General features: G+C 58.9%; 1 protein-coding gene across 2 annotated transcripts in view; it reads left to right on the plus strand.

Annotated features, from left to right (window-relative positions):
- The window catches only part of CRAMP1 (cramped chromatin regulator homolog 1), a 50,036-nt gene that overhangs the window by 13,479 nt on the left and 20,976 nt on the right, over nt 1-15,581 (plus strand). For both annotated transcript variants that reach the window (XM_032846124.1, XM_032846123.1), the window contains 3 exons: nt 3,005-3,158; nt 8,107-8,190; nt 11,478-11,526. In XM_032846124.1, the coding sequence (XP_032702015.1) occupies nt 3,005-3,158; nt 8,107-8,190; nt 11,478-11,526 (287 nt within the window). The remainder of the gene's footprint in view (nt 1-3,004; nt 3,159-8,106; nt 8,191-11,477; nt 11,527-15,581) is intronic.

Below are 15,581 nucleotides of genomic sequence, written 5' to 3' on the forward strand. Positions count from 1 at the left end.
TCCAGCCGCATGTCCGGCATCCCGTGCTTGCTTCCCGCCGGCTAGATAATCACTACAGGCTCACCTGCTCACACAACTCCACAGGAGCGCTGGGGTGCAGAGAAGTCCCCCTTCAGCGGCAGGGTGATCAGGGAAATGGAGCGGGACCATTGGAGGTGGTGCCGACAGGAAGCCTGTGCTCACAGGCGTCAGAAGTCGGAAGGCAGCATAGCTTGAGAATCACCAAGCCCAGATTCGGCTCCCAGGCCGGCGAGTGTGTGCCCCTGTCTGGGTTTGGTGCCCTGCTGCACCGGGGAGCTGAGGGATGGCCAGGCTGTCTGCACTTGCTCGGCCATGGTCAAGAGCTGAGGGAGGGTCATGGGGGACGGCGCACCCACAGGAAAGCGTTTAAGGATTCTTTATGTATTTTATTTTTTTTTTTAAACAGTAAAGAAGCTTTAATTCTTTTAGGTTTCTCATAATTTAAGTTTTCAGTTTCAAGCCATTTCAGACTTGGAAAAAGTTGTGGAAAGCGTACAGAGAATTCCATGTGTCCTTTCGCAATGTTCCCACAACCTCAGTGTGCCCAGCACAGCGAGGCGATTGGACGTGGTGACTGTAGCATTTACTGACCTGTGGGCCTGACTCAGGTTTGGTTGGTGTTCCCACCGGTGTGCTTTCTAGATCAGGGTCCCACATGCATTCAGTGGTCATGTCTCCTGAGCCCTCCATCGGGGGCCAGGCCCTCCCTCTCTGCCTCCTTTCTTCTGTCAAGACCCTGACGCTTTTTAAAAAAATATTTAAATTCAATTTAGTTAACATATACTGTATTACTCATTTCAGGAGAAGTTAGTGAGTCATCACTTGCATATGATACCCACTGCTCATTCCATCCCGTGCCCTCCTTAACGTCCATCACCAGCTTACCCCACCGCCATCCCCTTCCCTCCAGCAACCCTCAGTCTGTTTCCTAGTGTTGAGAGTCTCTTATGATTTACCTCCCTCTCTGATTTTGTCTTACTTTTTTCTTTCCCTTGTGTTCATCTGTTTTGTTTCTTAAATTCCACATGTGAGTGAAATCATACCATGATTGCCTTTGACGGACTTACTTCGCTTGGCATAATGCCCTCAGGGTCCATCCATGGTGTTGCAAATGGCAAGATTTCATTCTTTTTGATGGCTGAGTAATTTTCCACTCTGACCGCATCTTTACGCATTTGTCTGTCCATGGACATCTGGGCTCTTTCCGTAGTTTGGCTCTTGTGGACGTTCCTCCTGTAAGCACTGGGGTGCAGGTGTGCGCCCTCGGGTCACTGCACTTGTATCTTTGAGGTAAACACCCAGTACTGCAATCGCTGGGTTGCAGGGTAGCTCTTTTTGTAACACTGGTTTCCACAGTCGCTGCACTAGCTTGTATTCCCACCAGCAGTGTAGGGGGTCCCCGTTCTCCACGTCCTCGCCGACACCTCTCGTTTCCTAAGTTGTTGCTTAGCCATTCTGAGGGGTGTGAGTTGGTGTCTCATGGTGGTTTTGAGTTGTGTTTCCCTGATGCCCGGTGATGCGGAGCACTATTTTGTGTAAGACCTTGACAGTTTTGAAGACTCCTGGTCTGTTAGGTTGTGGAATGCCCCTCAGTTTGGGCTTCTCTGAGGTTATCTCATGATTAAGTTTACATTTTGCATTTTTATCAAGAATACCATGGGAGCGTCAGGCTGTCCTGGGCACATTCTGTCCGGAGCGCGTGGTGTGCTCTGTCCTGTCTGGCGGTGTGAACCTTGAGCACTTCGTTCAGGTGCCACCTGCCAGGTCCCGTACGGACTCATTTTTCGTTTTGTTTTTACTTTTAGACCATGTAAATACCCTGGTTTTCATCTTTTTATCCACTAACTGTAGCAATCATGCCATTTTTTACCTGAAATAACTATGATTACATTGTTTGCCCAATGATTTTCTGATTCCATCCTTCTTTCTACACGTACTGGAGATCTCCTGCAAGAAAGAGATCTCTCTTCTCCCTCATTTAGGTACGAATTCAGTGATTTTTTTTTTTTTTTTAATCTGTGTGGACTTGGGGACACGTAGGCTACTCTGTCCCCATCGGTTCCAATCCCTCTTGGTTTTGCTGCCCATATTCTTGCAGGTTTGGCCCCCGGGAGCCTCTCCAGGTTGGCTCCTGTCGTGCCCAGGCACTTGCACACTTTCTGGGTCGACAACAGACTGCAGGCTCGCTGGAACTTGTCTCGCTCCCATCTCCTCATGGTGTCCCGGTTCCTTCTGGGGAATGGGATTTAGAAGCCAAGATGCGGTGCTGGGGGTGCTTGTGCTGCTGGGCGGCTGTCCCCTGCGGGCCCTCCCCAGGACTTCTGTCTTGGCTCAGATGGAGTATTGTAGCCCCCGCATGGCGCCAGTGGTGACCGCGTTCTCCGGGACGCCGGTTCCGCTCTGAGAATCACAGAAGTCTCAGCCCCGATGTGGAGGTGTCGAAGGAAGGGGCGGCCCATGGGATCTGTGGTTCTCCTACAAGGTGCGCGTACTCACTGTGCCCACTTGGATGCAGGATATGTTGCATTCGATGGAAGCAGTGAAGGTGTTTCTGGATGGTTGATGTGTTGTTTAGATGAGGCATACCACACTGCCCTCCTCTCCCCTCGCAGGGGTCTGTGTTCAGGGTGTTCCTGTGATCGTCTTCATGGGTGGTCTTCTCGTGGTCTCTGGGCCCCTCCGTCTGAGGGATGAGCGTCGTGCTCTCCCGCTCCAGGGCCCTTGCCTCTGTGGTCTCCTGTGCCCTGGTAGTTTTATCCCTGAGTTTCCACTGATGCTTTATCCGTCGTTCGAATTAAAACCTGAGGTTCTAGGGCGGTGAGGTTGACGTTCACAGAGAAGATCCATGAAGGAGGTCTGCTCGACCACAGTGGTCTTTTCTGTGGTCTCCTTTCCCCTTTCTCCTGTCTCGGGAAGGGTCTGTGCGCGCAGAAGGCTGCCCTGTTGTAATCTCTGTGCTTTTACTGTGGGCTTAATTTTCCAGCATGGGAAAGACTTCGAAGCCATTCAGAACAACATTGCCCTCAAGTACAAGAAGAAAGGCAAGCCCGCGAGCATGGTGAAGAACAAAGAGCAGGTCCGGCATTTCTACTACCGCACGTGGCACAAGATCACCAAGTACATTGACTTTGATAATGGTGAGTGTGCTCGGCCATGGCTGGCTGCTGCTCAGGAGCTGGTGCCCACAAGCCCGTCAGACATACCTGTGGCACTGCTCTCACCCAGCCACGTGGCCAGGGACCTCCGTGCCTCGTGGCACTTGGGCTGCTGGTACGTCCAGGCACCATCAATTAAGCTGCATAGAGAGGAAGCTGCGTGGGTTTCTGATGGCCCGGGGTGCCTGGGCATTTAGGTCCTTGGCTCACCCTGGGCCCGTGTCCCACGCTGGGAGGGCAAGGCCCCTGGTCCACCAGGAGAGGCAGGGTACGGGTGCGGGCCAGCCAGAATCGAACCCCCCACCACCGGTGCCTGTGCTTCTTGCCCAAGGGGAGCTCCCTGTGGTGAGGGTGGGACCAGGGGGTGTGGGGAGGGCCTGGGGAGGGCTGGCTTTCTCAGGGCTTTTGTCTGTGTTTGAGGCCGGGCTCCAGTCGTGCCGTGTGCGGTTCACATGTCAGGTTCACGTGTTCTGGTCAGCCCTCCGAGCGGCCTTTATGATCAGCCCCCGTCCCCAGGGGTGGGTGTGGCCGCCTCCTGTCTCTACGTCTCTACTGGTCACGTCTGCCGCTCCCTCGTTGATCCACCTTTCCTGGCTCTGTTCTTGGTGTCCACAGCCTCACTCCTCTCCCGGTCATTCCAGACGTTTGCTTTCACTAACTCGGCTCGTTTCTGACCATGCAGTTAAAGTAGTCCGAGTTCTGACATAGAACTACCGTGGTGTCACTCCCCTTGGAGTCTTTGCCGCCGTGAGGCCTTGGTGTGAGCCCCTGATGGCTGACCTCCCGTGTTTCCCGTGCGCTCGCTCTGGGCCTGTCGGGGACATCTCGGCCGTGCGCCTGCCAGCACCCCCCGGGCCGACCCATCCGACTTCCCTCCCTGACCCTCCCTTGGGTCAGCATGTTGCGACCTGGGGTTCCTCCTCCAGCCCGAGAAAGGCCCAGAGAGCACAGTTGCAGCAGTCTCTTTCTGTAAAAGTTCAGATGGTAAATATTTTGGGCTTTCCCAAACTTTGGGGTTTGCAGTCTGTGGAAACTCTTTGTAGACAGAAGGTAAGCAGGTGTGTGTTACTTGGTTCAAACACTTGTTTCACAAAAAGAGGCCCTGGGCTGCATTTGGCCTGTGAGCCATAGTTTGCGGACCCCTGCCTTAGAGAAATCCTTCCCTGCTGCCACCGGCCAGTGTGGGAGCCCGTGGGGATGGGGCACCCGAGCTCCAGACAGTCACAGTTGTTACCCGACCTTGTCACCTGAACGTAGTTCCCTCGAATCCTTGTGGACATCTGTCACCAGTCAGAGTCTTGCTGGTTGTACCTCAGAGGTTTTCGGGTCTGTTCTTACGGCCTAGTCCCCTTGGTCCTGTCCAGTTTGTCACTGTTCCGCCATGGCCCAGTCCCACCGTTCTGAACCTGCCCCTCACGTCTCTGCGGGGCTGCTCCCTGCCTGTGCCCCTGGGCGCTCGTGCTGACCTGCGGGCTGGTGGGAGCAGGCTGTCCTCCATCCTGGTGCCCACGCTGCCACCCCCGCCTGGTCCGTCCCCCTCATCCTGCTCAGCTTCCTAGGCCCAGTGCCTGTGACATTGTCCCTGAAATCCCTCCCTGCGTCCTTCTCTGCCCGAGTGGAGACCGGCTCTGCCTGTGGCTCAGGACATCACCCTCAGGGTAGGTGAGAAAACCCAAGTGCAGCCATGCAGACCCTCGTCCAGGCCCCCCAAGACAGCCAGTGGGGGAGCCGAAACCCCCGCTCTTCCCAGGTGCCCCCTGCATGTGCTCAGCACAGCCCCCGCCCCACGAGTGCCGGCTTTCAGGCCACTTTTCTTGCCGCTGTGGGCTTTCTCTCTGCTCTCTGTTGAGTGATGTCATTGCAGGTGAACACGTTTCACTTTTCCTCTCGGACTGACAGGTCACTTCTGGTGGCTTCGGATAATGCATTTGTGGACATCTCTGTTCGCAGAGCACTTTTCTTCAGAAGCGCTTTCTTCAGGAAAATCGTTTGGCAGAGATCAGCTCACTTGCGTCTCGTTGTGAGTGCTGATGGTCCCTGCGAGGATCAGGGTCCGGCCTGCTGGCCTGGCTGGCTGCTGCTTTGCTGTGTTTCCCATCAGGCTCTGTCCTCGGCCAGGGAAGGAGTCCCTGGCAGTTGAGCACACCCCATCCGGGGGCAGTCCGTCTCCACGGCAGGACCCCGTGGCAGGGCCTTCCCTCTGCCAAGTTTACGGCCCCACCAAGCTGCTCTCTGGCCAGCGCAATGCTCTCGTTTTCACAAGTCCTTTCCAGGTCCCTTTCCAGCTTGACCACCTTCCACTGGTCACCTCAAGCAGTGTCCTTCCAGTCCTCGTAGGGGACACGTGTCTCAGTGTTTACGACACATCAGGGGGGCCGACTGGGAGGAGGGCTCAGCACCCCGAGTCCGTCCCAGCCCCGGGGCCTCCAGTCCAGCCTGGCACCTCCATGGGGAAAGTAGATCAGGAAGGAGCAGTGGGTCCAGCACCTTGGGACAGCGTGTCTGTCGATGTGGACGGCCGTTCTTCCTGGAGACCTGTGGGAATGGCCCGTTGACTTCCATGCGTTGGGGACCGTCCCTCGGTCTTTTGCAGATGCTGTGTTGTTTATTGGGTTTCGGGTCTGTGTGAACATGAATAGGAGATTCTCTGCTGGCCTGGGGGTGCCGGCCTGGGAGTCATGTCTTGCTCTCAAGCAGAGTGTCACCGAGCCGTCCGCGTACCTGCTGGCTGTGCGTGTCCTTGGTTCTCCGCACTTCCCAGATACCAGCACAGCTCCGAGGCCTGTTGAGTCCTAAGACTTGATAACGTCCATGGTCTTTACAAAACCCGTCCCTGCCTTCCACAGTGGCCCGTGTCCCTGGCATCCTTTACCTGAGCCGTCTGCTTCCTGGTGGCTCTGCCTGGGAAGCGTCTGCCTTCGGCTCGGGTTGTGATCCCAGGGTGCTGGGATCGAGCTCCATGTCGGGCGCCCCGCTCAGCGGGGCTGCTTGAGGATTCCCGCTCACTCTCTGTCCCTGCCTCCACACTTCTGCACCCCAAGACATGACCCCGTGAGAAGAACCTTCTTTCTGTTGAGCTGTCGGTTCCACCAAAGTTTTGTATTTATTTATTTATTTATTTATTTATTTAGATTTTATTTGTTTTTTGGAGATGTGTGCACAAGCAGGGGGAGGGGCAGAGCAGGAGGGAGAAGCCAGCTCTGCCTGAGTGGGGATCCCGATGCGGGGCTCGATCCCAGCACCCTGGGAGCATGACCTGAGCTGAAGGCAGAGGCTTAACCCACTGAGCCACCCAGGCACCCCTCTACCAAGGTTTCTTGCTGGTCCTGGTGATCTCTCCACGTTGGTGGCAGCCGGGTGACGACATGAAGCCCGAGGGCTACCTGCCCCTTTGTGGGGCTCTGGCAGTTGCCTCGGCTTGTCACTGCCCTGCTGTCCTCCCTCCTTATGCCCGGATCCGCTTCCTGTCTCTGCGGATTTGCCTGTTCTGGATGTTTCGCGGCGGCAGTATCACGGCGTGTGGCCTCTCCCTGTGTGCCGGGCTTTCTCGGCCTGTCCACTTTGTGGCCGCTGTTAGAATTCTTCCCTCGCGTGGCAGACAGGTCCCACTGTCTGTACGTTCCACGCTTATCTGTCCGCTGCCTGGCGGTCTCGGCGTCCGGAGCAGCGGTCCCCCGTGAGAGGCCCGACGAGGCCCCTCGGTCTCTCTCCGGAGAGCCTCCGGCAGTGGTTGGCATGACGTTAGCAGAGTTCCAGGCTCCTGCCGGCCTGTGCAAGGGTTAGAAGCTTCTGTTTAGATCATTCGTTCATGATCTTATTTTCACTCGCTGACACGTTTTTGGTTTCCTTTCCTGGGGATTTAATCACACACCGAGTGTTGGGAGTTTGGAAGGGACTCTCTGAGGAGAAGCCAGAGAGAGCCGTTGTGAGGACAGCGGACGGGCTGAGTGAGGACGGGCTGCTTGGGTCACTGCTCGGTGAGGTGGTGGGGACGGCGCCAGACTGTGCTGGCCCGAGCTGGCGGGTTGCCCTCAGGTTTGGCCTCAGGTAACGTGGAGCTCAAAGCAGCGCGGTGTTTAGCACAGTGGAATTTGTTCTCTCTGGTCCAAGACCGCAGGGAGGCGGTAGGGCGGGCGCGGGGACAGGGTCTGCCCTCTTTGTGCTCTGCCGTCCCAGCATGTTGCTTGTGTCCACGGCGGCCAGGCAGCAGCTCTGCAGGGCAGAGGGATGGGCCACGAGGATGCGTTCATCCTGAGTCAGTCTTCAGTCATGCCCGGAGCCTCTGGATGTCTCCCGCTCACACCCAAGGCCAGGACGTAGTGGTGTGGCGCTGTCTAGCCGCAGGACAGGCTGGGACGCGTGCCATCTGACCTGGATGTCTTGCTTCCCAAGCGAACCGAGTCTGTGGGAAAGGAGCCGGGGAGGGTGGGTGTTGGCACTGGGGGTGGTTGGGGCTGTGGTTCCTCTTCTGTATGGCCCCGAGCCCTGGTCAGTGGTCAGAGATGGCGCGACACGTCCGTGTCCTCGGTCCCGGGGCCGCAGGCCTCACATGATGGAGCTTGGGTGTGTTCTCTGTGTGCGGAAACGGACAGTCCTACCCCACCTCCTCTGCCTCTGTGGAAGCTGGCCATGCTGACATCCCAGTCTGTCCTCCTGGGGACACCACTCTGCCAGTGAGGTCTCGTTTCCTAGCCCACGCCGGTTTCTTTGGTCTAACGTATTTTAAAAATTTGAAAAGCAGCCCCTTGTTCCTGTGTGTGTCTCACTCCGTTTCCCCCGGGGCTGACGTCCTGGGGGACCAGTGCACATTGGCCGAAACTGTGAGATGAGCCGCGTTCGTGTCCCTCACGCTGGTCCTGTGCCGGGAGCTGGCTGCTGTCCATGTGGGTGTCTTCCCATGGTAAAGCTCTATCTTGTCTTCCTCTTTCAGTGTTTTCCCGTGGGCTGAAGAAATCATCCCAGGAGCTGTACGGTCTGATCTGCTACGGCGAGCTGCGGAAGAAGGTCGGGGGCTGTGAGTACGGGTGCTCGCGGCTCTGGGAGTGACGCCCCCGTGTGCTTGCAGCCTCTCCTGGTGGGGCCTGCTCTCCTGTCACTGCGGGTCTGTGACGCCAGGGCTCTTTACCCTCCGACAGGTGCAGTGGGCCCCCACGTACCTGCACCAGCACTCAGACTGACACGTTGTTGACACTGGTCATGTCTGTGTGTGCGCCCCACCCCTGGGCATACTTTCTTGGTTGGCATCTGAGGAAGGCCCTGACGTTCTTCCTGTGTCCCTGAGTGCGGGGGCGTTGTCCTGCGTGCCCATAGTTGGGTTATCCAGCAGGCTCCACTGTCTTACCGAGTCCCTGCCTGTCTTATTAGAACACCCAACACCTGGTCCAGTCCCGCCGGTCAGGGATGTTGTGCTCTGGCCTTCCAGGGGCCCTGAGTGCCCAGTGGCCTACCTCGCCACCCCACGTGGGCCAGAGTAGGGATGCCCTTGTCTCTGCAGGTGGCACTGGCCACCCTCCCACAGTGGAAGGGTGCTCACCCACAGGGCCATACGAGAGGCCCAGTGAGCCCCACGTGAGGGGGTCGTAAGCCATCTCCTCTCTGGTCACCCAGCATGCCACTGCTCGGCAGGGGTGGTGGGACGGGGGTGTGGAAGCAACAGAGGGACAGGTGGATGGGTGTTCGTGGTTTGTGGACTGCTCTGCACATGCTGGCCTAGAAAAAGGCAAAAACCAGACAGGAGGCTTGGTGCCCCAGCCCCAGCCTCCCTGTGGTCTGAGCACTTCTCTGTCACCCGCTGTCTTTTCCTGGGGTGCTCCCGGATGTGGTGCTATACAGGGCAGTGACTTCTCCCAGCCACTGCTGTGTGGCCCCTCCTTTGTCCCCGCCACATACAGGTCTCGGCCCGTGCTCTCCTAGCCCATCTGAGCCTTTGCAAGGCCAGCCTGGCTCTGTGACCTTGGGTGGTTTGCCGTTGTCGCCCCCCCATCCCCGGGCAGCTCTGGGACCCTGGCACCAGGGGCCTCTGTACTTGGACCTCCTCCCCTCTTTCTGACACCCTGCAGCTCAACTGACTCCTCCTGCTGGCGACATCTCCCCCGTCCCTCTTGACCCAGGCACCTGTCACACGTCCTCTGGACCCCACCTGAGCTCTCGGTGCCCTGCACCCCCATGGGGCTGGTCTAGCTGAGTCCCGCCTGACCCCGCCTGCCCCCTGCCGGCCCCCCGCCCACAGCCGCACTCACTGGGACGTGCGTGTGCACAGAGAAGCGGCAGGCTTCAGGGCGCTGCCTCCTGCAGAGACTGCTTTTGGGCAGCCGCTCCCCGGCTCTGCCGGAATCGCGGTCAGGGTGCGCTTTTATTTTTATTTATTTATTTATTTATTTATTATTTTTTTTAAAGATTTTATTTATTTATTTGACAGACACAGATCACACAAGTAGACGGAGAGGCAGATAGAGAGAGAGAGAGAGGAGGAAGCAGGCTCCCTGCTGAGCAGAGAGCCCGATGTGGGACTCGATCCCAGGACCCTGAGACCACGACCCGAGCCGAAGGCAGCGGCTTAACCCACTGAGCCACCCAGGCGCCCCCAGGGTGCGCTTTTATTTAAGAGTCTTCTTAGCTGAGGTTTCTGGATCCATGTGAGTCCTGAAACAGTGGACGTCAAGTCTCTGCTGTGTCCCTGGGTCTCAGACACAAGCTCCGTGCGTCAGCAGCAGGGCTGCTGTGCTGGGGGTGTCCCTGGGGCCAAAGAGGCTCCACCTCGATGAAAACAAATGTCCATACAAGGCCCCTTGGCTGTGAGGTGGCAGGTTTGCTCCCAGGTCTGAGTCTTACACCCAGAGTTTATTCCTGCTGCCACAGCGGCCCAGTGTTGGCACGGGGCACGGGGATACACCAGCCATCTCCAGTCCTCACCCGTGTGTTCGGGCCGCTTTTCCCTGAAGGCTGGGTCCTGGGATGGTGCCTGCACATGATTCAAACCTGGTGGTTGCCACATCTCCACCCCCGGCCTCTGTCCGTCTGTCTTGCCTGCCATGCAGGACTGATGGGACCTTCGCTTTCCTTTTGGCACTGCTTTCTGCTTTCCCTTTGATCTCTGCTCCACGCCCATGGACCTGCAGGACAGTCTGGCCTCCCGGCGGCGTGCCTGGCCCTGCAGACCCTGCCTTCCCGGGGGACAGCCTGCTGCGCTGCTCACCCCTGGGGCTGCTGGGACCTTTGTGCGCCAGGGGAGGGCTGCGCCTGCCTCTTTCCCTTCTGTCCCGGAGGTCTGTCTCTGTCCCTGTGGGACGTGCCTTGCTGTCCTCGTCACATGTCCTTTAGTGATCGTTCGTCTGTAAAGCTATGTTGTCTTCATTCTCTTTTTTCTTCTTAAGATTTTGTTTATTTATTTGACAGAGAGAGAGAGAGATCACAAGTAGGCAGAGAGGCAGGCAGAGAGAGAGGAGGAAGCCGAGCAGGGAGCCCGATGCGGGGCTTGATACCAGGACCCTGAGATCATGACCTGAGCTGAAGGCAGAGGGTTAACCCATGAGCCACCTGGGTGTCACTGTCTTTGTTCCTGAAAGGTGTTTTGTGGGACGTAGATCTCTGATGCAACAGTTTTTCTTTCTTCATTGTGAAGATGTGGCTCCCGCACCTGGCCTGCGCGGTTTCTGGGAAGAGCCCACTAGCCCTTGTGTCTTCACTCCTCTAGGAGGAGTAGTTACTTTTCTCTTCTGCTTGAAGGATTTTGTCCTTGTTTTGATTTTCGGCCTGTCTGTGGCTTGTTTTTTCCCCCCAAAGTATAGAAGAGCTAAAAGAATTTTGCAATGACCCTCAAACATCCAGCTCCTCTCAGGTTACTTTGTTTCCCTGCCCGTCTAGAGGGCCGTGCGGACGCTGGGAGGGGGCGGGGGAACGTGGGGTCAGCGCTAGCGAACGCGTAGGCTCTCGGTTCATTGTACACCCACCCTGGGGACCTGGTGACCCAGAGATGCCCTGAGCCCAGCAGGAGAGGCCTGCCTGCTGAAGAACCTGAGGGGGGTCCGTGCGCTCCATGGCTGGGGAGGGCGGAGGCTCAGCGTAGGGGGGTCTGGCAGGGAGGCATCCGGCGTGCGGAGGCAGGTAGTGTTCCCCCGAGAAAGTCCGGGTGGGTGGACGTGACGTGCAGGTGGGGACGGCGCTCTCGGTCTGGGCTTTGGGAGGAGCTGCGGCTAACGGGCCTGTGTTCTGGAAGGCCGTTACCTGAAAACGACTTGGGAATCTTCACGGGTTTTGTTCTGTAGAGCTTTGTGGTCACGTTTATTTGCTTTTCCATTAAAGGTATGGACGACAAGAACGCCACGAAGTTGAATGAGCTCATTCAGGCCGGGTAAGTGGGGCCTGCCCTGTGGAGCGCTGCCGCGGATTTGGGACGCACATGGGCTTCTCTGAGGCCCAGACCCTGGGACTCGTGGTTTTCTTGCCTTTTCTCACCGAGGCCTGTAAGGTGCCGAACTCCCCGGGGTTAAGCGGATTGCCGCTCAGGGCCCTGGGAGCAGGACTGCGCCCGGGCTGCTCCCCGTCTCCTCCTTCCCTAGGGGCTCCCTGGCGCGGTGGCAGCCCCCACGCAGCCCTGACCACCTCACATTCCCGCCCTGTCCCCACTTCCGTGCGGGCTGGGAGTGCCTTCTCCTCTCGCTCCCGCCGTCGTGCGGCTCCTCTGGTCCTGTTCCTGTGCTGTGCCCGCCGAGGCTCCGCGCCCCTCGAGGCTCCGCGCCCCTCGAGGCCGGGCCGGGTCTGCCTGTGAGGTTCTCCCGCTTGCTCCGCACCGACTGTTGCTGCAGCAGAGACGACGTGTGACACGTGCCTGGTGCCCCATTCAGAGCTGGCCTTCGGGGCCTCCTTCGCTCTGTTAGGCCCCGGCTTCGTGCCGGTGTTAGGCCCCGGCCTCGTGCTGGTGTCTGACTCTGGGTGGCCCTCTAGCCCCGTATCTGCCCGCTCCTCCCCACTCCTGGATCCCTCCTGGGACCGTCCCGATGCCGTACTTCTCTTGGTGCCACTCTGTGCTCTCCTTGGGCAGTGGGAACACTCCTCGGGGCGTTGGCAAACCTTCTCTGGGGAGGGATTCCAGATCCAACTTGTCCCAGTTTATAAATCCCGTATGACATAGAGTTCCCCTGTGTCCCAGCTGGGAGGCTGCAGCAGCCCTTCCTGGGAAGGCCCCGAGCTCACACTCTTGGGGTCCCTTTTGGCCTCCTTTTGCTCCTCTCGCCCGTCAGCCCTCTGCCTCTCCCGGTTGCCCTGGTGGGTGCCCTGGCCACACTACTGCGTGGCCTGGACCCTCCCCTGGTCCCCAGTCTGTGGGTTCTGTGTGCACGGCCTTTCCCCTGGTGTGGCCCTCATTGACGGCTGCCGCCGTGTCCCTCCCCCTCGACTCTCCAGAGCTCATGTGCTCCGCCTGGATCTCTGCCCCCTGTCCTAGATGGACCCAAGGGCCGTCCCCGGGCTCCTCCCGGTCGAAGGCTAGTTGTCCCCTGGAACATCTGCAGGACATGGCCTTGCATCTCTGGTCTCCTTTCTCTCTCGGCCTGGTGCTAGCTGGCCTGCACACCCCCACCCGTTGGGCATGAGCTCCTGACAGCTGGGGCTGGCCATGTGGTTTGTGCCTTGGCTCCAGCCCAGCGTCTAACCTTACAGATGCTCCCGCTGGGCTCCCAGGGGCTTATTACCATGAACTGCCCCCTTGGAAGCAGGCATGGTAGTCACCAGGCCGCGTGTGTGAGCGCCGTGTGGAAAGAGCAGTAGTTCACTCTGCCTGCCATGGAGGGGGGTGGGCAGCCTTCACCGCCGGTGTCCTGGGGCAGGCGGAGCCTCGTGGAGGCGTGGGGCCAAGCTCCAGAGCGAGTGACTCTGGCCACCGCTCCCCACCCCCATTTACCTGCTGCAGTCTTAGCGTCTTCCTCTTTCCCGCCCTCGCACAGGCCCTGCCTTGCTGGGGTCGGAGCTGAGTTTGTGGGCTCTCTGGGTGCTGTGCGTGCCTCTGGGGCAGCGTCGCAAGAAGGCAGAGGATCCTTAGCAGAAGTGGTTTCTGGTCTTCACATCTCCCCCGCCAGCAGGAGAGCTGTCCCGCGAGCAGGAGCGCGCTCCCTGGATGCGATTCGTGGGGTCGTCTCCTTCCCCTTCTGTTTCACTTGCCCCACACTCGGGGCCCGAGCCGAGATTCCTGGTTCTTTGTGCTCAAGGGCGTCGGGCACTGGTTTAATGGAAAACTGTGCGTTTGCTTGGCTTTGAGTTAGTCTCGTTGCAGGAGCAGCGCAGTGAGGAGGTGGCCTCCTGGGTTTCTGGACAGACAAGGGTCTGCCTTACAGCCCATCGACTTTGGGGAAGGCGTGTTGAGAAGCATGAAAACAGTCTGGTGGTCAGTTTTAGGGCCTCCTGGAGATTGGAGAGGCCCTGAGCTGGGGGCCAGAGGGCCGAGTAACCAAGTCCCCACGGTCTGGGCAAGGGGCCATCATATTAAAGCCTGAAGGCAATGTGACTGTGTGATGGTTCCGACCCAGGAAGGATCCAGGAGGCGCGTGTGCACCTCATGTTTGTCTTGGATACCAGTGGCGCACTGTTGGGACGGCCCGTGGCCGGTGAACAGCGTGCGTCCGGGGCAGGTGGATCAGCACCCGGGCTGCTCCGGGGGGACCAGAGGGAACGTTCCGGGCCGCATTCCCCACAGCCGGTGGAGATACCCGAGCTGCAGGGAGGGCAGCGAAGTCCTCCTTGCGCGCAGGGACACCTAAAGGGGGCCACGTAGGGAGGCGGCAGGCCGGATGTGACCCGAGCCCCCCAGCAGCGAAGTCGGGGCAACAGTGGCTGAGAGCGTGGGGTGGCGCATGTTCTCCCGCCATGAAGGCACGGAAGTGGGGTTGCAGCCCGAGTCACATTGCATCTCCTTCCCTGGCTGCCCTGGCGCGTGACAGCCGTCGGGAGAGCTTGCAGGCCGATGTGCCCGCTCCCCAGACCCCCCGGGTCAAGGGTGGGGAGGAGTGTTACCACGTGTGCCTCCCTGCATGGCTCAGGCCAGAGAGGAGAGCAAACGGAGGCGATGTTGTCTGTCACAGTTGTGGGTGGAGAGTCTCAGGGCACTGTCCGTGGAAGTGCTTGCAAACAGCAGGCGTGCAGTGTGCGTGTGTGACCCACCCTGTAAGTGTGCGTGCCCTCTGACCCCACATCCCACGGCGGGGAAGCCGTTAGGCCAACGGCGAGCCACCCTCGTAAGGGTGCGTACCGCAGTGCCACTCACGCTGGCAGAGGGCGGCGCAGAGGGACGCGCGGGGCCTGGCGGGATGTGGGGTGCGTTCTTCTCTTTGGAAGCGAGACAGGGTGAGTGCTTGGCCGCAGCGGGACAGCTCAGTGAGTAGCTCTCGCCTCACACCAGGGCCCTCTGGGGGTGGCGGGCGTGCAGGGCACCTCTGTTCACACCAGCCTTCTGTTTGAGCAGCTCGTGGGCGAGCTTCTGTCCTGTGAGAGGAGGGAAGTCCGCGCTAGGAAAGGGTATTCTTATTAGCTCTACGCTGGTGTGGCTGCTTTTGCCCTGTGGAGCCTTATTCATGAAAACGCATCTGTCTGCATTTCTGGCTGCAGAAGTCTAACGTCTGTGGCGTAAGCCTTGGGACCTCATGCTGAGTGGCTGCTATTGCTGCCCGGTGGTCAAACTGTGTAGGAGCCCTCAGAGGGTTGTGGGGTGACAGCGACCCCCCCCCAGTGCTGGCCCTGGGACCTTGAGGCGGGGACAGGTGGGAGCCAGCCCCAGCACAGAGCTCGTGAGGCCCTGGGCTCGAGGAGTGTCCCAGACAGAGGCTGGGTGCCCCCGGGTCCTGCTTCCCAGCTCTTTCCCCCAGGCCCCGTGGGTGGCAGGCTGCATGCCTCACTGGGGCTAGGGTTTCTGACTGCCGTTGCCCTCTGCCACCCCTGCCCCGGGACACTCCCTCTCTTACCCGGATGACGGGCTCTCCCTCGTCCCCCGGCTGCGAGCTCAGACGCCGCCCTGAACCTCCACACGGTCTGCGTGTCGTGTGTCTCTCACGTGTGACTGGCCAGCTCGGCACTCCCTTAGGCACCGTGGGAGCTTTCCTGTCGGGCCCTGGACCAACCCAAAGCTCCGGAACAGCTGAGTGCTGGGCACCGGGGCTGGGTCAGTCGGGGCTCCAGGGAGCCCCTCACAGGTCCCAGGTGGTGCCGTGTGCTGCTGGCTCTGTGTCTGCTCTGGCTGATGTGCCCGAGAAGCAAGGTGGTCACTCTTTCAGTCTTTCAGAAAGTTGATCGTGAAAAAGTTCAAGCATCAAAAAGGTTGAAACAGCAGGAAAACAGACACTGTCTCTCCTTGACCTGGATTTACTGGTGGAGGAGCTGCCCACAGGCCATGCTCACGTGCACCGGCTCTGGGTGGTCGGA

This window comes from Lontra canadensis, unplaced genomic scaffold, assembly GCF_010015895.1.
Source record: "Lontra canadensis isolate GAN:19392208 unplaced genomic scaffold, GSC_riverotter_1.0 scaffold171, whole genome shotgun sequence".
Taxonomy (NCBI): domain Eukaryota; kingdom Metazoa; phylum Chordata; class Mammalia; order Carnivora; family Mustelidae; genus Lontra; species Lontra canadensis.